Genomic DNA, 19,970 nt, shown 5'->3' with positions numbered 1-19,970 from the left:
CTGTCAGTGGAGGCTGAACAAACCCTGTGGCACCGAAAATGATACTCAGCATTTTGAAAGTTCTTAAGACACCTTCCTGCTAGCCACGCGTTGGGGTGCGTTTGTGAGGAGCCGGCTCACAGACAGGTGGGCCTACAGGTGGGCCCACAGGGGCCTCCCCACAGGCCCCAGGGGCAGAGCCTGCGTCTGCCTCGGCCGTCGCCAGTCACTGGTCACTGGTGGAGAGCAGCTGCTAAGCCACCGTCCCTGGCTTGCTTCCTCCTGGGTGCCATGCAGTGGCACATCCAGCTGAGAGAGCTCGAGTGACGACGACGCTGTGCTGGGCACATGGTGCCCAGAGCCTGTGTCACACTGCATGGCCTGTGTTTGGGAAGGCACACACCCACCACCTCTTGGTGACAAGTGTCTCCCCACAGGTGCACTCCTCACCTGGGGTGTGTGTTGCTGTGATCAGAAGTAGGTATGATTTATAAGGTCTGCCAAACAATTTTTTAAAATGTTAAATGGCATTTGTGATACATTTCATCCATTCCCTAAATTTTGAGTTGACAAGTTTTGTGAAATAGAAAGTTTTTACAACAATACTATCATATGATGACTCGGCCTCCACAGAACCCCAGGTGGTGTGTTCCGCATGAAGAGTCTACTCTGCAGGGGGGTGACCTTCCACTAGGATGTCTTCATTAAATTAAAGGCTGCTTTCTGCTGTGATGACCCTGTTTCCCCATGCTGGCCGCAGCCCGTTTGCCAACCCAGCCAGCAGCCCAGGCCACACCCGCCCAGTCCACTCAGACACAGTCGAGTCTGCAGCTCCCTGGGTTGAACTTCCTTCAGGGAAGCCCAGTGCAGAGCCCTGGGGCCCAAGAGTAAAGTGGGGGTTGAACCCACAGGCACTTAACCACGAGCCACGTCCACAGTCTTTTTACGTCTTAGAGATAGGGTCTCCCTCAGTTGCTGAAGCCGGCCTGGATCTTGGGGTCCTCCTGGCTCAGCTGCCTCAGTTGCTGGGACTACAGGTGTGCACCACCACACCTGTAAGCTTTGACTTATTTTCATAAGTGATGAGTACAAAATACTGTGGCTTTCCAGGTGCAGTGGAGCCCACCTGTAATCCCTCAGCAAAGCTGAGCAGGAGGATCGTGAGTTCAAAGCCAGCCTCAGCAACTTAGCCGGGGCCTGAGAAACTTAGCTAGACCCTGTCTCAAAATAAAAAATAACTGGGCTGGGGATGTGACTCAGTGGTTAAGTGCCCCTGGGTTCAAACCCCAGCACCAAAACAATAAGTCATTAGTAGCATCTAGAGTTTTCTCTGAATTCTAATTACTTAAGACGACCTCATTATGCCATTCTGTCCAATCAGGGGCAAGGATTGGGGGCACAGATCCTAGATGGTGCGGCTTAGGAAAGAGGAAAGGCATCTCCGCAGCACAGAGGTGACCGTGCTGCAGGGTGGCATGAGCACCACTTCCATCTGACTCCAGGAGTGACAGAGAGCATCTCTGGAGCAGCAGTAGGCACCTGAGGTCACTGAGACTGTTGAGCATATTTAACTAAATGCATGATAAAAGCACATTCTGATAAGTTGGTCCTTAGTGACTTCATATGGTGATAATGACTAGGCCTTGTCAGCGTTTCCTTGTGTGTAAATGTGTCTTGTGGAAGTCGCAGAGAGAAGTTCCAAGGACTCCTCGCAGCGGGCAAGGTCTTCCCACTGTCTGCGTTTGTCAATGGGAAGTGAGGCCTTCCTCCTGCACTGCGGCCCGCTGGGGGACTGGCCTCTCGGCCGGGGTGTGGCAGCCAGCGCACCTGCGCATGCCGCTGCTCTCCTCCAAGAAGCTGCCCTGCTCAGTCACATGTGCAGCGTTCAACAAAACATGTGCTGGCACTCGGTGACCGCCCTGGGCTCCAGCCACAGTGGAGGGCTGGCTTGGCAGCCAGCGTGGGTGGGGTGCAGGGACCCGTCTCCAGCATCCTGCAAGCTGACCCACCCTCATAGTGAGGTGCCGTGGCAGTGCACCCCCTTGGAGGTGACACAGGTCTACCTTTGGTAACTTTAAAAAATATATATATGTATGTTTAGTTGTAGGTGGACACAATACCCTTATTTATTTTTTTTAATGTGGTGCTCCACTACTGAGCCACAAGCCAGCCCTACCTTTGGTGACTTCTAAACATCATGTAGATTTCTCCTATGAAACCTGCTTTAAACCGGTCTTCAATGGGGCGCAGTGGTGCACAACTGTAATCCCAGCGGCTCGGGAGGCTGAGGCAGGAGGATCACGAGTTCAAAGCCAGCCTCAGCAATGGCCATGTGCTAAGCAACTCAGTGAGACCCTGTCTCTAAATAAAATACAAAATAGGGCTGGGGACATGGCTCAGTGGCCAAGTGCCCCGAGTTCAATCCCTGATACCAAAAAAAAAAAAAATCTTTAAAATTTGGCACCTAATTACTGATATTCCCGTAGGAAATAGTAGGAACAAACCTTTGAGAATTAAAACAAAAAGGAAATCTCTATTTTGCAGTGACTGATGAAGAGAGCCCCTCAGTGGTCTCCCTAGAACTGGGCTCAGGTTGAGCGTCTCTGGTGAAAAGCGCAGCTTGCAGCGGGTGGGGAGCTTTCCTTGCCTGTGGCGGGATGATCCTCAAAGTCTTCATGATGCAAACCCCAGAAGCTGGGCCCGTGCACAGCCCCACTGGAGATGGTGGGCATGGTGATGCACTTGGCCCAGACTTGCCTGGGGGATGGTTCTGACTCTGGCCTGGGTGCTGACCTCCTGGGGAGACCCATCACAGTCCATCTCCAGAGCAGAGAGAGGCCCTGGGTCCACACCTCTCTCTGGGCCATCAGCCCTCTGCCCAGCCCCATCTCACTTCAGGACAGGCGTCCCCACTCTCTCCAGAAGGCCTCTCGCGCACGAGGGTCCAGCCTTCTCATCTCACTTCACCTGCCCCATTCATTCCAGGCCTTTCTGTGGACGGTGCTCAGCCTTCTTCCTCCAGCCAGAGGAGCCCCCCGAGCCTGCACCCCCTACTGCAGGTCACTCTGGGCCCAGCCGAGCAGGGCTTGGGCCCCCTCCTGAGCCCTGCCCTCAGTGAGGCTGCTGGAGCCCAGACACAGGACCAGGAGGAACCTCTGCACAAGGTAGGCTGGGGAGCTGCTGGACGGGGAGCTGCTGGACAGGGCTCTGCTGGATAGGGCTGGGAGCGGCCCGGGACTCTCCACGCTTTCTCATTCAACCACAGTTCTGGCTGCAGAGTCTCGGCTGCCAGGCGGGGCCGGGGAACTTGGCCTGACCTCCTCACCCTCCGGCCTCTCCCCTGCCCCTGCCCCCTCCTCCTGCCACCTTGATGGTGGAGTCACTGGGAGAAGACCTCGGCATGGTGGGGGCTGACTGGGGTCAGGCTGTTTTCGGAGGTGAGGCCTGGTGGGCAAGTGGGGGAGGGAATGTGGGCAGTGCAGTGGGCAGACTGAGGCTCACGGTGCCCGTGGGTATCTGCCGAGGGTGCACACTGGGTCTGCAGGAGACAGTGAGCAAGCAGAGGATGAGCAAGCAGAGGAGTTGTGAATCGTGGGCTGAGGAGGACTGTCAGTGGCCAGGGCGGCCTCCACTCTCCTGGCCTCCCCATCAGCTGGGGCAGTGTTGTGGGAGGCTGTCAGCTGGGCCCACCTAGGGCTGCAGTTTTGCAGGTGAGCACACCAGAAAGATCTAGGGACAAATGAGCTTAAAGCAGTGAGCTCCGGACGGTGCTGGCCCTGGGGGACAAGGGGTCCCCCAGGTGTAGTGGCTCATACCTGCCATCTTGCTGGCCCAAGGCCTCTGGGCTTTAAAAGGGCTGGGGATGCAGGGGCAGTGCCTGCACTTTCCAGGCGGGGGGCCTGAGGCTCCCCAGCAGTCAGACCACGGCAGGTGCCCATGCTGTCTGAGAGGCTACTGGATGTCCATGGACAGCTGGTGTGGGCAGTGAGGGGATTTCTTGTGGACAGCTTATCTATTGACTTTGGAAACTCAACAACATGTTTATTTCAATGTTTCTTTTGTTCAAAACCAAAAATGGCTTGGAGAAAATCTGTGTTTGAAACAGCTTTAGTTTGTCACTTACTGTGTCACAAAATGAGACTCTTCAGATTTGTAGGGTGATGATGTGTCATACCCCAGACGGTTGGGCCCACAGGCCTGGCCCTGAGAGAGGAGAAGCCCGTAGCCACCACAGGACAGGAGATGGGGCACAGGACCACCTCAGAGGGAGAGCCCTTGGCTTGGGCCTGCCGCGGCCACTTCTCCACCAGGACAGCAGGGTGCCCTTCCACATGTCTGGGTCTGCACAGCAAGGCCCATCTCCAGTGTGGGTGGCCCTTCCCTCACCACTGTCCCCCTTGCTGGCCTGTGGGGCCATGAGGTAGATGCAGCTCCCAGGTGTGCCTGCAGCTCCTGAAGGCCCTCTGTGCTGGTCCTGAGAAGCGGGGTCCCAGCAAGGCGCGTGGCCAAGGGGAGCCTGGCCCAGACTCCATGGGGACTCCCACAGGGCCAGCAGCTTCAGTGAACACAGGTCAGACATGTTCACAGAGTCCAGCCTGCTCAAGCCTCTGTGTGCACCTGCCTGCTCAGCTGTGTCAGGAGGCCCTGGCTGCCCAGTGCTGGCCCTCCCGCCTTCCTGGTGGAGACTGGTGAGGACTGGCCCTTGGGGCTGGAGGCTGTGCGGTACCTCCTGTGGAGGCAGGTGGCAAGGCTCTGGGGGAACCATGCTTCCTGAGAGGCCCTCGCCCACCCACATGCCCCTGGCTGGGAGCCCGGCTGGCCTGTGGCTCGGGGGCAGACCCCTGTGGCTCTGGTGCTTTCTGCCCCTGATTGGGCTTCCATGGGTGGATGAGCCACAGGCCACCTACCCCTGGGCATCCCTGCAGTGGGGTGGCACTGGGGAGAGAAGCCCACCAGTGACTCTCCTCGGACTGCGTGGGCATCTCTGTCCCAGGGCCAGGAGCTGGGCTGGGGCTGGGAGTCAGGCTATTGCTTGTGGACCATCGTCACCTCTGAGAGGTGTCCTGACACAGGACCTTCAGCTGTGGGGCGTCCACCCTTGGCATCCCTGTTGGGAAGGTGGGACCTCTTGGGAACAGAGCTGACCCCAGGGTCTGTAGCAGTCCAAGTGGTGATAGGACTTTTTAAAGAGATTTTACTGAATTTTAATTTGAATGAGTCAATTTTAATAGCACAAAAAACAAAGTGTGAAGGTTGGGGGGTTGGAGAGGAGGGCCAGCACCCCAGGAATGGCTGGGGCCTCCAGAGGGAAATGGCAGGACCAGGGCCACACCTGGCTACCAGGCACCTGGGAAGAGCTGAGAGGAGAGGACGGCAGGGAGGGCCCAGCTCTGCGGGCTGTGGTCTCCGCTCCCTGGGGTGCTGCACACCTGAGATGGACGCACCTGTCGCCTTCTGTCCCTGGGCTCTGAAGGCTGTCACAGCCGATCTTGGACTAGGCAGGTGCACAGAGGAGAAGACATGGCTCCGACCTCCTCTGGAGGACCTGGCTTCTGTGCTGCATCCTCTTGCTGCTCTGAAGCCACGTGGACCTCCCTCTATGGTCTGGTCTCTCCTTGGCTTAGGCCAAGGCCTGCTGTGCATCCCACCTGGGCTTGGTCCCCTCACTGGGCTGGTGCAGAGGCCCCCACAGCTCCGCCCTCTGTGCTGCTGGGCTCACACCTTGGGGCCTGAGTGCATTCCCAGCCCACCCAGAAGGCAGATGGCCTGCCTCCCCAGGAGCCCCTCGAATGGCCCCTTCACGTCCCCCTCGGGCCTGCTCCGCGGGCTGGCCTGGAGTTGCCCCTTCCCTGCAGCTCAGGGTCTACCTGCTGGGCCTGCTGGTCTCCAGGCACCTTCTGCAGGGGCGTGAGGCGCCCTCCTCATTGCCGAGTGCTGCTCCTCTCCTGTCTCCTCTTGGGGTGGCCAGCTCCTGGTGGGCAGGGACTTGAGGTACATCCCAGGTGCCTGCCTGGAGGGGGCGAGGGGTGGTCCACCCAAGGAACCCTGTGGTCAAGAGGAGCCGTGAGAACAGGCACTGTGCAGGGCCAGCAGAGGCTGTCAGGTTGGGGGGGCCAGGATGGGACACGGCACCCCGAGGCCAGGTGTGCTGAGCAGGCCCGGGGCAGAGCCAGCATGCAGGAGGAGATGGCCGGGGGAGACCTGGAGCCCCTGGGCCACGTTCAGGCTGTAGAGCGTATTGCTTGGTTATTTCAGTGACTTTGTCTCTCACACCCTCATACACACTGATCGACACACCCACAGCTGTGCCCACCAGCTGCACCAGGGCTCCGGCATGTCCACAGGAATCCCATCACAAACCGGAATGAGTCCCAGCTGTGAAGCTTACTGAGGCTTGAACAGCAATTCTTTTCTCCAAGAGAATAACACAAAATGAGAAACCATGTGAGGAGATACCCCCGGGCCGAATTGTGCCTGTGGTGCTTGGAAGGGATTCCCTGCGAGAATCAAAGCCAAGACCCATGACGGGGCTGAGAGAAGAAAGCAGGTGTCACAACCCCGGCCCCTGAAGTCAAAGGCTGGCCATCCCTCAGACACAGGCTCATGGCCGCCTCTGCTTCTTTCAGCTCATGCCAGAAGACGAGGCCTATTTCATAGCCAAGGAGATTCTTGCTACAGAACGGACGTATCTGAAGGATCTAGAAGTGCTCACTGTGGTATGCGCCTCCGTCCTTGTCACTGTGACTTTCTTAACCTCTTAAATCTAAACATACACAGAGGCTCCATCCTGAAAAACACCTCTTGACGACCATGTGATGTGCGCATGTGCTTTAAGACACACGTCACTGGGTGTGGTGGCCACTCCTGAATCCCAGTGACTCTCGAGGCTGAGGAGGGAGGATCACAACTTCAAGCCTAGTCTTGGCAACTTAATGTGACCCTGTCTCAAATTTTTTTTTTTCTTTTTGGTATTAGGGATTGAACTGAGGGGCACTTAACCTCTGAGCTATGTCCCAGACCCTTTTATTTTTTGAGACAGGGCCTCCCTAAGTTGCTGAAGCTGGCCTTGAACTTGCACTCCTGCTGTCTCAGCCTCCTGAGTCTCTGGGATCACAAACCTGCGCCACCACACCCACTTCAAAAGCGGGGACAGTCTGGGAGTGTGCGTGGTGCTGGAGCACTGGCCACGCACGTGTGAGCTCTGGGCTCAGTCTGCAGTACTGAGGAAAGGTGGGAAGAGTCACAGCCAAGCCCTGGGCCAGAGTTTGGGGAAGGCATCCTTTTGAACGTTGGCCCAGAATTGCTTTGATACTCGGAAAGCTGGATGCTCGGTGGAGAGGGCTGGAGCTGAGGCCAGCCTGAGGGCAGTGGTGGAACGCCGTGTTGGGCGCCCGTGGTGCCGGGCCTCAGACCTGGCAGCAGCCCCGCCTCCTCCCACAGTGGTTCCGCAGTGCTGTGGCCAAGGAGGGTGCCATGCCCGCGGCCCTGATGACCCTGCTCTTCTCCAGCATGGACCCCGTCTACAAGTTCCACAGAGGCTTCCTGCGCGAGGTGGAGCACAGGCTGGCACTCTGGTAACAGTGCCTTGTGCCCGGCCCCCCATCTCCCGACTCCCGGGTCCTAGACCCTGGCACACCCTGGACCTTGGCCGTGGGCCCTGCAGGGGCAACGCCTACACCCTGAATTCTGCACCCCGTGGCCCAGGCTCTGGTCACTACCACTGCCCTCAGACACTCCCCACTCAGGGACTGGTCCAAAGGGGCCATCCCCCACTGAAGTGTGCGTGGACCCTGGGGGTGGGCGGTGTGCAGCCCTGCTCTCCTGCCACCGTGTCCAGAGAACTCCAGGCGGGCGCCTCAGTGTCTGCCAGGCCCAGGCCCTTGGCCTCTCAGCCCCTGGCCTCCTCACAGGCCGCTGGCTGCTGACCCTCGCCTCTGCCCTCCAGGGAGGTTCCCCCCAGCACCCACACGCAAGGTGACCACCAGCGCATCGGAGACCTCCTGCTTCCGGCCATGCGCCAGCTAAAGGTAGGCAGGCCTCCACGGAGACTCAGGCTGTCCCCCGGCACTGCGGTGCCTGCCCGGAGCCTCTCCCCGGAAGGCTGCCTGCCACGCCCTCACCGCAGGCCCAGGACAGGGTGCCAGGATGGGCCTCCCCAGGGCTGCTCTTCCCGTCAGGGTCCTCTCAGACACTGTCCCCTGGTGTGCTTCCTCTAAGTGGGGCATTCAATGTAGAGCGCCCCTCAAGAGAGCCTTCTTCTGGGACAGGGTCCCCCGAGTGGCTTCTTCCACAGCAGGGTCCCCTTCAGGGACTCTCAGGACAGCATCCTCAGAAGGGTTCCCGCAAGCTCCGAAGTTCTGGGGCTACTGCCCCACCCCAGGGGAGTTCCTGGACCCGGGCCCCTCGGGGCGCGAGCAGCTCTGACCCTCCCAAGGACAGGTGTCGTCTCAGGACGCCCCCCTCCAGAGCAGCTCCCACACTGTGTTCCTGGAGAACAGCGTCCAAGCTCCGGGAATAGCCATGGCAGACCCTGGGCAGTCCAGGGTGCCCCCAACACAGGCGTCAGCTTGGGCCCCACCCAGGGCTGGGACGCTGAGACCCTGCGAGGCTGAAGGCTACCAGGCTCCTGTCTCAGGTGTCCTCCTGAGAGCGAGTGAGCTCCATCAGGGGAGGGGCTCCCCGGCCCTGTCCCTCCAGCTGCCCACAGTCACTGGTGGCTGAGGAGCCAGCACCACAGTCGGGCTCCCCTGGGCTCTCTGCAGCTGGGGCTCTGGCCACACCCGCACCTGGAGAGCCAGCACTGGCTACCTGAAGCCCTCCAGCCTGCCCATGGCCCTCCTGCCGGACACCCTGGTGGGCCTCTGTGCCAGGGTAACAGGAAGTTCTGTCCCTCAGCACTTGCATTAACTGGAAATTGAACTATGCACACATCTTGTAACCCAGTTCATTAGACCACTCAGGTTGTCCTTATGTCCGTTGAAGCCCTCTAGAAGGAGGACTTGTCTAGTCTGACCTGTTGGTCTGTGTAGCAGTCACAACCTGTGTGCACTGGTGTGTTATTAAGACGCCAGGTATGGCTGGGCCCAGCGGTGGCATACGCCTATGATCCCAGCAACGTGGAGGCTGAGGCAGGAGGATCACAAGTCTGGGCAACTTGGTGAGACTCTTGTCTCAGGAGGAGAAAAGCCTGGGGTGCAGCTCAGTGGGAGAGCCCCTGGGTTCAGTCCTTAGGGCTGGGAGAAAGGAAAAAGGTAAGGCGTGGAGGGACACAGTGACGCCCGTCTGGGACCAGCTGCTGGGAGGCCGAGGCGTGGCACAGTGCATCTGTGGAGGGCTGGGGAGCAGCTCAGTGGGAGAGCGCCCCGGTTCACTGTCAGCCTGGAGAAAGAACGCAACGCCCTCTCCAGCAGCTGAGCGGCTCCTCAGCCCCACTCTGGGACCTCCTGGGTGGGGCACTAGGGCCTGGTGGAGCTTGAGTGGGGTTTCCTGATCCCTGCCAGCACTCACCTGCTGTGCCCCGCAAGGTAAGTGCAGCCCTGCCATCCTCCACTGGCCACGGGAAGCATGTGGGCAGTGGGCCTGGGCATGGAGCAGCAGGTCAGGGTGGAGCGTGAAGGCGTGCAAAGGCCCTGTGGCTCTCCCCTGCACACTGCCCTTCTGTGTCTCCACAGGAGCTCACCAGCTACTTCCAAAGGCACGACAAGGTCCTGACAGAACTGGACAAGGCCACCAAGCGCTGCAGGAAACTGGAGCTGCTCTACAAAGAGTTCGAGCTCCAGAAGGTCTGCTACCTGCCTCTCAGCGCGTTCCTGCTGAAGCCCCTCCAGCGGCTGGTGCGCTACCGCCTGCTGCTGAGCCGCCTGTGCCAGCACCACCCACCCGGGCACCGGGATCATGCCGACTGCCGCGGTGAGTGGGGCGGGAGAGGCCCCTCTGCTGGTCCACCCAGGAGAGCCGCAGAGTGGTCAGTGGTCCTCTCTGCAGCTGGAAGGGGATGGGGGCAGGCCTCTACAGGCAGGTGGCCCTCCTCCTGCTCCACCAACCACAGGCCCTTCCCAGCCCAAGTGTCAACAGCGCAGAGCCACGGGGTGTGGGGCCACAAGGGGACAGCCTAACCCAGGGCCCCAGAGCCACCAAAGGTGCACAGCCACACACCCCGCAGAGTGGCCTGTCTCCTGTGGGTATTCCTGTCCTGGAAGCCTTGGCTCTGAAACTTGTAGCTTTGGGCCGGGTGACAGCCAGGTGGCGCACATGGACTCCTTTCACCAACACGCCCACGCGCGACTTCTGATCCAGCCTAGATCCAGTGTAGGAAAGCGCCATTGTCGTGACAATGCAGATGGAAAAGGCGGGGCGCTTCCTTCTGGCCACATGGCGTCAGCAGGTGCCTCCCGATGAGCCAGGGGAACAGGCTGCAGGAGTGGGCAGTCCCCCCTCTTGGCCTGCTGAAAGGAGAAATCAGATGTGTCTCCCTGCCGTGACCCCAGGTGCTGGCAGGGTGGTCCTCTGCAGGAGGCATGCCCCGAGGGGAGGCCCAGGCCAGGCTCTGGTCGCGCCCATCGGCCGTGTCTGGAGAGCAGGCCCAGGTGTGCCTGTGGACCAGCAGCCTTGCGGGGCCTTGCTGAGAACTTGTATTTGGAAGAGGGGCACCTTGGGGGCTGGAGAAGCGGCTTGTGGTTTCAGAGTGCGCAGTGTGTTGACCTGTCAGGGATACAGCGTGCTGGCCCTGTGGCTGCTGGGGAGGCACAGTGACCGGGTCTGAAGTGTGTGCCCGGCTTCCGGCAGCTTCCAGTGCCAGCCCAAGGGCAGCACAGAGCCCAAGCAGCAGTCCTAGCCCTCAGCCTTGTGTCCTCTAGATACAGCATCTGAGAGCAGGGCGGCCTCTGGGTCCTGTCTAAGGCAGGCTCATAGGCCTGGCCTATGCGCTTCTGTGTCTGCCTCTGTCCACTGAGTGGCCCCATCACACCGTGCGCCTAGAATAGGTGCCCCAAGACATCATGGCAGTGCTGCCAGGGATGGGTGTGGGACCGGGAGTGCAGGGACCCTGTCTGACCTGCCACAATCGTCCTGCATGGTCACCACATGATGCCCGGTGCCCCTGGCTGCCTCCCATGCAGCTGCTCAGCATGCTGTCAGACTGCGCATGTAGCCCGCCTTGTACCCGGAGGCTACAGAGCTAAAGAGGCCAGGGGGGGAGCTGCGGCCCAAGCTGACTGGGAGGGGAGCTGGGAGCGTGGACAGTGCAGACGCCAGCTATGGGCCCTACACTTGACGACCATGCTGGCACCCCTGCTGCTTGTCCCTGTCCTGACAGGAGACGGCCTCCCCAGTGCCTCCCTTTTAGCTGGCTCTCTCCTCTGGAAGTGTGGGCAGCCGTGCGGAGGAGCTGGGTGAGGCTGTGGACCTTGTCCTGCCACAGGTGGTGGGACCCTGAGGGCTGTGGCCAGGCAGGAAGAGGTTCCTGCAAAGGGGAGGGGTCCCTGTAAGGGACGGGTATCACCATGCTCCTGGTAGCAGTAGCCGAGAGCAGGACTGGGTCAGCGGCAGCTCTGGCCAGCGTCCATCTGACGTGCTGCAGAGCCCTCGGCACCTCTCCCTGAGGAACGCTCCTAAAGCCTGTTCTTCCCCACTGAGCAGCGGTGCTGGCCGGCCCTGTCGGGGGAGCATGCTGAGGTTTCTGGGGTGTCTGCAGGAGTCTGTGCCTGCTGGGCAGGTGCCTGTGGCCGTGGGCAACAGTCCCTGAAGGGGGCTGAGGAGACGTGCCCCAGATTAAAACTGCCTGTTATGTGCTTACTCCGCACAAGGGAGTAGTGGGGGGCTTCGTCCACACCACTCTGGGGCCTGCGCTTAGGACCCTCTCCTTGCAGACGCCTTGAAGGCCATTACAGAGGTGACCACCACGCTCCAGCACAGCCTCACCCGCCTGGAGAACCTGCAAAAGCTGATGGAGCTGCAGCGGGAGCTGGTGGGCGTGGACAGTCTCGTCGCCCCCGGGAGGGTGAGTGGGAGCTGCCTGCTGTGTTCCACCTGAGTGTTTGTCCAGGGACCCAGCGGCCTCCCTCCAGCTGGGCAGGTCTGCGGTCTTCAGTGTGTTCACTAATTCAGCACTCACTCGGCACCCAGCAAGTGTGCGCAGCCCCGGGCAGTGGGTCACCCCGCTCTAGGAGCTGCCATGTGGAAGGGTTGACCACAGGCACCACGAGGGGGCCAAAGGGGAGGTGGGCAGGTCGGGGCCACACAGTGCGCCTGCTGCAACTTCCTAACAGCATGGCCCTAGGAGTCAGTCAGAGGACACCGTGGTCAGCTGTGCTCCTGGCACCTGGTAGCGGGCTACATGCGCAGTCTGACAGCATGCTGAGCAGCTGCATGGGAGGCAGCCAGGGGCACCGGGCATCATGTGGTGACCATGCAGGACGATTGTGGCAGGTCAGACAGGGTCCCTGCACTCCCGGTCCCACACCCATCCCTGGCAGCACTGCCATGATGTCTTGGGGCACCTATTCTAGGCGCACGGTGTGATGGGGCCACTTAGTGGCCCTTCCTGTAGGTTCCTGCCCTCTGCAGCGTGTCTGAGCCTCATTCCTTGCTGAGGCCCTATGTGCAGGCCTCCTCTGCAGGACATTGCTATGGACACCCACATGTGGGGGGGGGGGTCTACGTGTGGACGTGTCCTCAAGGCTCGACGCACACCCCCAAGTGCAGCTGCTGGCCACCTGACAGGGCTGTGTGGCGTTTGCGTGCCCGAACGGGCAGTGAATGCAGCAGCCCGACCTCTGGCACCGCTCTGTTGGGCTGCTGAAAGGTGGGGTGGCCCTGCCAGAGGGCCTCGCCCAGGGGGCTCAGCGCGTGCCGTGGGCTCTTTCAGGAGTTCATCCGGGAGGGCTGCCTGCACAAGCTCACCAAGAAGGGCCTGCAGCAGAGGATGTTCTTCCTGGTAGGTGCCCCGTGCCCATTGGAGCCGCATCCCCAGCCCGAGTCACACCTGGAGAGGAATGGGTGCTGCTCTGCAGGGAGGCTGCACTGTCAGCAGCCTGTGCACCTGGCCGTGCAGGGGTTTGGGGATGTCCCAAGGGGGAGGAGGCCTCCAGGCCAGTCCCTTTCTGTTCTCGTTCTGGGCAATCAGAAGCCAAAAGGTGGGACAATCCAGGCCCCTGTGACTGTAGGGTGTCCTACAGTCTGGTGGCGAGCAGGAGGACGCAGTGCTGACCCAGAAGCACTGTCTTCGTGAGGCCTGAGGACCCGCCAGCTGTCCTTGTTCCCACCAGGTCTCCTTTGTTGTCCTGCTTCTGGATCCAGCTGGGGATGCCCACATCACCATTGGGTGGGGAGCTGCCTGTCAGCACCTGCCAGAGCCCTTGCTCTCGGCCCTCAGGCAGCCTGCTCCTGTGCTGCTGGGTCAAATGAATGAAAAAAAGTGTTTGCCCTCCAAAATACCTCCTGCACTCAGCCTCTATGCTGGGGGCCAGGACAGGTTGCCCTGACTGATGATCACATGGTGGCCACCTAAAGTCCACTAGAGTCTGACCATGAAGACATTAAAACTTTGTCTCTTTTTTTTAATCAGTCCTTGTCTAAGGCTTCCTGTCCTCAGTTCTCAGATGTGTTGCTGTACACAAGCAAGAGTGTAGCAGGGACCAGCCACTTCCGGATCCAGGGTCTCCTTCCACTCCGCGGCATGCTGGTGAGTGACACCAGGCTGGCCCAGGGCACAGGGATGTGCCCACACCCTGCCTGTCTCACGGGGCAGCAAACCCAGGGGCTGAGCCCTGCTGGGCTGCCCTTCTTGGTTCAAACCTTCGTGGCACCTGGGCTTCCGCAATGACCCGGGGTTCCGCCCTCCAGGTGGGTCTTTCAGCCCTTGGCAGGGCAGCCTGTCCTGGCTCCCAGCACAGAGCGGGCCTTGGTGGCCACTGCCTGTACGCACACACGCAGCGTGCACAGCCTTCCTCCAGAACTGGGAGCCGCCCAGCTGCCCTTAGCACCCTTCCAACAGTCACAAGCTGTGTGTCCACACCCTGGCTGGACACCAGGCTATTGGTGCTTCCGTCCATGTCACCAGTGTGCTTCGCCCACCCCTAGCACACTCCTGGGCTGGGACAGCCACTGGCCATTGATGCTGCTGTACTGTCTGCCAAGAGGAAAAGGCCTCATTTCAACATGGTCAGCATCTGCCTGGTCCCGTGGGGTTAGTGCTCTTGGTGGCTGACTCTCGAGAGCCTTGTTTGGCGCCGTCAGTCACAGACTCTGGAGGCTCCCTTGCCTTGTGGGTCCCGTGTGCGCCTGCCCCCGTCTTGGGAGTGGGAAGGACCGGCAGCCAATGTCTGTGCTCTGCCAGGAGCACGTACCCAGCCCAGGACACTCCCTCAGTGACCTCTCACCTGCAGACCTGCTTCGCCACCCAGGTTCATCGCTCTGCCCCAAGGCAGCCCTGCAGTAGGTGTGTGATGCCTGCTGCCCACCAGGGGCCGCTCAGGGACTGGGTCCATTGGTTTAGAGTTGACTTTAAACCAGACTTTGACCCAGTCATGTGGGAGGCTGAGGCAGGAGGATCACTACTTCTAGGCCAGCCTCAGCAACTTAGTGAGACTTTGTCTCATAGAATAAAAAGGGCTGGGATGTGGCTCAGTGATAAAAGTGCCCCTGGGTTCAAGCCCTAGGACTTAAACAAATGAAGCACTTTTATCATAGAAAAGATAACTGGCAAGGCAAGATAAAACCTCTCAACACTTGGCCCTCCAGGGGCCACACGGGTCCACGCTAGTCTCCACCAGGTGGCCCCTCCTGCAGGAGGCTTATGGCCCGAGTCACTGCCCAGTGGCAGCACAAGCCTCTCCCCACACTCTGTCCTCTCGCACACAGTGGGGTCGGTGCTGACTGGGAGCACACCAAGCGCACTTAGCTGGCCCCCCATCCCGGGCACCAGGCGGAGCTGGCTCTCCAGAATGGTGAACAGCACTGTGGGGGCTCTCCCACACCTTAGGGCATCCTCAAGGTCCCACAGTGGGGGGCACTCGGCAAGGTCTTGGTGCGTCTCTGCTTGTCACTGTAGGGCAGGGACCCTGGTGGCCGGGTCCACTAACATGGTCTGAACATGTGTCTGCTCACAGCCTTAGAAAGTGCAGTATCACTAGGCCCGAGGGCCTCGCCTGGCACCCCAGCAACCCCTGAGGCTGAGCAGGAGCATGACGGTCCCAGGCTAGCCTCTGTGACTTAGCGAGGTCCTGTCTCAAAGCATGAGCTGGCCCAGTGGAAGAGTGCCCCCCCCAGTCAAACACCCAGCACCAGAGGAAAAAAGCGACAGGCACGGAGGTCCACCCCTTTGCCGCTGCCCTCTGGCAGGTTGAGCAGCCATGGGCAGTGCTGACCCACACCCCGCTGGCACTCTGCCCTGCAGCACAGCTTTGCTTTCTGTGAGCTCTCGGCTGCTGGGGCAGCCTGTGGCCGCCGCCTGGCCAGGCTTCAGGCTGCACGTGCTCTGCCGCTCAGCACTTGCTCTTAGCCGAGTCTGCAGTGGGTTTTGCCTTACCCAGCTGACTCCACCCTCCTGGTGGCCTGTCCGTCCTAGAACAGCATCAGGCGCCTGGAGGGCAGCACAGGGCATGCCCAAAGAGTGAGGGGAGCTCCTGAAATGCCCACACCCAGAATGCCCCCTGCCATTGAGTAGGCTCCTGTCGGTGGCTGTTCTCCTCCTCCCACTGACGCAGCGGGAGTCCACTGGACAGGCGGCAGACCGGCCCTCCAACCTCCCTCTCCTGTGTCACACGGGAACTTGCTCTCGTGCCCTGGCTCCTTCTGGCAAGCTGTCCTGTTCTCTGCCCTGTCCCGCCACCCACCTTGTCCCCATCAGTGCTGTCCCCTAGCATCTCTCAGACCCCATCCCTGCCATGCCATCCCTTAGTTGTTCCCCCGCCACATCCCCATCCAGGCTGTGGCCCGTGCTGTCAGTGGTCACCATCCTGCCAGCCACCGTGTGCCCCTGCTCCATGATGGCCCCTGGCTTGAGAAAGTCACTGTTAGTCATGTTGGTGACTTGCCTGTCCGGAGATCCCAGCAGGAGTGACAACAGTGCTGGTGTGGCCTGGGTGTGCTCCTCAGCCTGGGAGACTGCTCTTACTCTGCCTTCTGACGGGATGGACGCTGTCCCCAGCCCCTGGTGTAGACCGTCAGCACCCCTGGATGACCTTGCCTTCCTGGGAGGGTGGCTGTGTCTGCTCTCAGGCTTCTCCTGGTGATGTCCATTTTGGAATCATGTCCTGGGGTCACTTGCCCTGAAGCTGCAGCAGGCTTCTCCTTGCATCTGACCTTGTGAGGTCTGTGAGGTCTGTGAGCCGCAGCATCTTCCTGACAGTGAAAAAGCTCAACGCTTCTCCTTTGCTTGATTTTCAGCTGATAGTGCTGGACCCACCGGTAAGTACTTGAGTGCCCTCTGGTCCAGAGTTTGTCCTCCTGGGTGACAGCTGCATAGGGTGGGGACACCAGCTGCCACCTGTCACGTCCCTTGTAGTCACACAGACTTGGACAGCAGGGGCTCCCTGGCTGGTGCCATCCTCAGGTCTGGGCTTCACCGGCCATCCTGGTGGTGCCACCCCAGCCTCCTCTCACCCACAGGTGGAGAGCGAGAGCGAATGGGCTGCTCCTTACTGCTTCACCATTTATGCAGCACAGAAGACAGTTGTGGTGGCAGCCAGGTAAGGGCCTCCTGTGTCCCCTCTGTGCATCGAGTTTCCCTGCTAAGGCCCCTCTGAGTGGGGAGGGTGACCTGTCTCCTCTCTCATGGAGACCAGCTCTGCTTCCAAGTTCTACAGCCAGAGAAGCGTCCTCTCCCAGGGTGCCGGGGGCCTCCAGGAACCTTCTGCAGGCTAGCCACGGTGCTGCCCCCGACTCCCTGCACCCTGGGTGTTGCAATGCTCAGCAAGAGGGGGCCTCTGAGGGGGACAGGCCAGCCAGCAGGTCTCCATGGCACGAGTGTTCTGGGACCTCCAGCCAAGGGGAAGTGCCAATGGCTGGGGGTGGAAGACCTGGCAGCGTGCCTGTGCCAGGCACTCTGGCACCTTTCCCTGGTCATGGGGCTCTCAGGAGCAGCCCCTCCTGCTCAGCACCCAGGCATCTGTCCTGGGCACATCCCCCATAGGAAGTGACAGCTGAATCAGTGTCAGAACATTGTTCCTGGAACAAACCAGCCCAGTTCAGATCCTCTAGGGCTTGCCCTCCCTCCTCCTCCTCCTCCCTGTGCTCCGGGGGGTTAATTCTGACAGTGCTCTGGGCTCACAGGCCTGGGACAGGTGCTCCCACCTGCCCTGGCCTCCTGAGCCAGGAGGAATGAGCAGAGCCCACTCCCGCCCTGCAGCACGCGTCAGGAAAGGGAGAAGTGGATGCTGGACCTGAATGCTGCCATTCAAGCAGCCAGGAGCAGCAGCACCCCGTCCCCGGAGCTGCCAGGGGGCATCTTGTGCACGCAAGCCCCCAGTGAGTCATGGCTGAGGACCCTGCCCCCGGGAGCTTTTTGGAAATGGCTTTCCTTGGTCACCATCAACCTGCCGGCCTCCTGCATGCTCCCTTCCACCAGGCAGACCCCACCCACCCAGCTCCAACAGCCCATTCCCAAAGCTGCCCTGGGGAGGGAGGCACCCAACACTGCTGACTCCCCTCAGGGTCCTCTGATGAGATCTCACTGGAGCAGGAGTCTGAAGAAGATGCCCGGGGGACCCGAGGCTCCCTGGAGGGGCAGGTCCAGCACCGGGCCAACACCATGATGCACGTGTGCTGGTATCGGAACACGAGTGTGTCCAGGGCTGACCACAGTGCCGCTGTCGAGGTATGGCTGTTGTAAGACCTCCCCGAGTGCAGGGTTTGGCCACGAAGGGTGGGCCCTCAGGAAGGTCCCAGGTGACCAGGTTTGGCCACAGCCAGCTGCTTCCTGCTTCCTCCTTGGCAGGTCAGCTGGGAAACCTCTCATCCAGTTGAACCCCTCTACTTGTGTCCTGGGGGTGACCCCAGAAGGGGCTCAGGGCAGCAGCCTGGGTGCACTCATGGAGGAAAGCCCTTACTGCCCCAGGACAGTGCCCTCTGGACTCTGGCCCACCCTTCCCCAGGCTGATCGCTGTCCACCTCCTCCTTCCTGTTGGGCTGGGGCCCAGGGACTCCCCCAGGTCACCTGGGTTGTGCCACAACATGGCAGGTTCTGAGGCCTGGCCCTTTATTGTCAGTATATCAGAGCAGGGTCCTAGCAGGACCTTCCTCCTCCCCCTGAACTGGTAAGCTCCCTGCTGATCTCCAGAAGTTGTCTGTGGAACACAGGCCCCAGAGCCACCTGGGGCAGGAGGGGCAGGGCCTGGTCCCGACCTGGGGGTGGGTGCCTCCTCCAGCACTCAGAAGCACCTTCCAACCCCGCTGTGTCCTCTCCGTGCTGTTGGGTAAATCTATGGACGGCCTGAATGCTGGGGTCACTGTCCCCAGGCTGTGTGTCCTGCTAGTGTCCCTGTAGGAGCCTGGACGTGGCGGGGAGGCAGGTGGGAGGGGCTGCTGGCTGACGTGCCCCTCTGCCCTTTTTGCTGTCAGAACCAACTTTCAGGGTATCTGCTGAGAAAGTTCAAAAACGGTGACGGCTGGCAGAAGCTCTGGGTGGTCTTCACCAACTTCTGTTTGTTCTTTTATAAGACTCATCAGGTACGTGTGCTCAACAGAGCCAGGGCCCAGGTGGCGCTCGGGTGTTCACCTGGCCTGCCTGGGCTCTTCAGCGTCATCTGCAGAAGAGGGTCTGAAGTATAGTCCTTCAGTCCCCACAATGCAGGAAGCTGAGGCCGGGGGGATTGCAAGTGCCATGCCAGCCTCAGCAACGTGCCTGGACTGGTCTCCAAGGAGAGATCACAGCCCAATGGCAAAAGCACCCCTGGGTTCTCTGGGGGAGGGAGCAGGGATGGCTAGTTCCCTGGCCTGCGGCTTGTGTGTACAAGCCGTCTCCAGAACCCTGTGCGTCTCCCAGGACGACCACCCCCTGGCCAGCCTCCCTCTGCTGGGCTATAGTGTGAGTGTCGCCACGGAGGTTGATGGCATCCACAAAGACTACGTTTTCAAGCTGCAGTTCAAGTCCCACGTCTACTTCTTCCGGGCTGAGAGCAAGTATACGTTTGAGAGGTGATTTCACAGTGGGAGCATCACCATCTCCTTGTGCCCTGCTGAGGAGGGCTGGCAGGATTCCTAGCTGGCCCTGCTGTCCACTCACTCACTCACTCCATGTTGGGGGCCGGTGGGAAGGGTGTGTGAGCACCAGCCCACAGGTCTGACAGCAGGACCCTCTGCAGGTGGATGGAGGTGATCCAGAGGGCCGGCACCTCACCTGGGCGGCCTCCAAGATTCCCGCAGGACTGTCCATATGCTGCTGCCTCAGGGTCTGAAGGGGCAGTCAGGGAGGGGGAAGAGTGAACCCATCTGGCCTGGACCAGGACCTGCTGTGGAAGGCTGTGGACAGCAGACCCAGCTGGGGCCCCAGAGCTTCCTGCCAGACAGAAGGCGGCACCAACAGCACTGGAGGCCTCAGTGACCCCCTGGCTTTTCCCCTCACAATGCAGTGCAGGCCAGTGGATGGCTGGGAAACAGATGTCTCCATCTCATAGCTTCTCAAAAGGGACACAGAACCCTGCTTGGAGTGTGGGGCAGGGCCCCATCTGAGGGCAGGCCTTGAACAACCAGCAGACAGCCCCACACATGCCTGCAGGCCCTGCAGAGGCCCCAGGCTGGCCCAGGGGTCCCTGCAAGGCTAGTCTAGCAGAGCTGACCAGTCTCTACTCCATGGGCCTCTGGAACAGCAGAGCTGAGCCCCTGGCCCGGGAGGAGTCACATGCCACCTGTTAACTTCTGTGACTGAAGATAAACAGCATCTTCTCACCCGCCTATGCCCTCTGCCTTTCTCTGTTCTCCAGTGGGCCGTGCGGAACTCTGACTCCAGGGAGGGAGAAGGGAGGCCAGCACCGGGGTGGGCCTGGGGAGACAGG

At 60.3% G+C, this 19,970-nt stretch overlaps 1 protein-coding gene across 23 annotated transcripts in view; it reads left to right on the top strand.

The window, feature by feature from the left end:
• Farp2 (FERM, ARH/RhoGEF and pleckstrin domain protein 2) overlaps window positions 1–19,869 on the top strand; it is a 92,147-nt gene extending 72,278 nt beyond the window's left edge. For 12 of the 23 annotated variants that reach the window (XM_071619457.1, XM_071619458.1, XM_071619463.1 and 9 more), the window contains 15 exons: window positions 2,965–3,143; window positions 6,606–6,695; window positions 7,420–7,553; window positions 7,925–8,006; window positions 9,651–9,888; window positions 11,847–11,977; window positions 12,845–12,913; window positions 13,544–13,660; window positions 16,366–16,386; window positions 16,588–16,667; window positions 17,327–17,445; window positions 17,631–17,794; window positions 18,538–18,645; window positions 18,962–19,113; window positions 19,281–19,869. In XM_071619457.1, coding sequence (XP_071475558.1) covers window positions 2,965–3,143; window positions 6,606–6,695; window positions 7,420–7,553; window positions 7,925–8,006; window positions 9,651–9,888; window positions 11,847–11,977; window positions 12,845–12,913; window positions 13,544–13,660; window positions 16,366–16,386; window positions 16,588–16,667; window positions 17,327–17,445; window positions 17,631–17,794; window positions 18,538–18,645; window positions 18,962–19,113; window positions 19,281–19,401 — 1,805 coding nt within the window. In that variant the 3' untranslated portion in view covers window positions 19,402–19,869. Of the gene's footprint in view, window positions 1–2,964; window positions 3,144–6,605; window positions 6,696–7,419; window positions 7,554–7,924; window positions 8,007–9,650; window positions 9,889–11,846; window positions 11,978–12,844; window positions 12,914–13,543; window positions 13,661–15,904; window positions 16,668–17,326; window positions 17,446–17,630; window positions 17,795–18,537; window positions 18,646–18,961; window positions 19,114–19,280 lie in introns of those variants that run through there. The other 11 variants (XM_071619453.1, XM_071619451.1, XM_071619455.1 and 8 more) reach the window with 11 other exon arrangements.
• The last annotated feature ends 101 nt before the right edge of the window (window positions 19,870–19,970 follow it).

The sequence above is a fragment of the Marmota flaviventris genome, chromosome 11, assembly GCF_047511675.1.
Source record: "Marmota flaviventris isolate mMarFla1 chromosome 11, mMarFla1.hap1, whole genome shotgun sequence".
In the NCBI taxonomy this organism is placed as follows: domain Eukaryota; kingdom Metazoa; phylum Chordata; class Mammalia; order Rodentia; family Sciuridae; genus Marmota; species Marmota flaviventris.
Note: the sequence above shows the minus strand (reverse complement) of the source record. Positions and strands in the feature narration are given on the sequence as shown.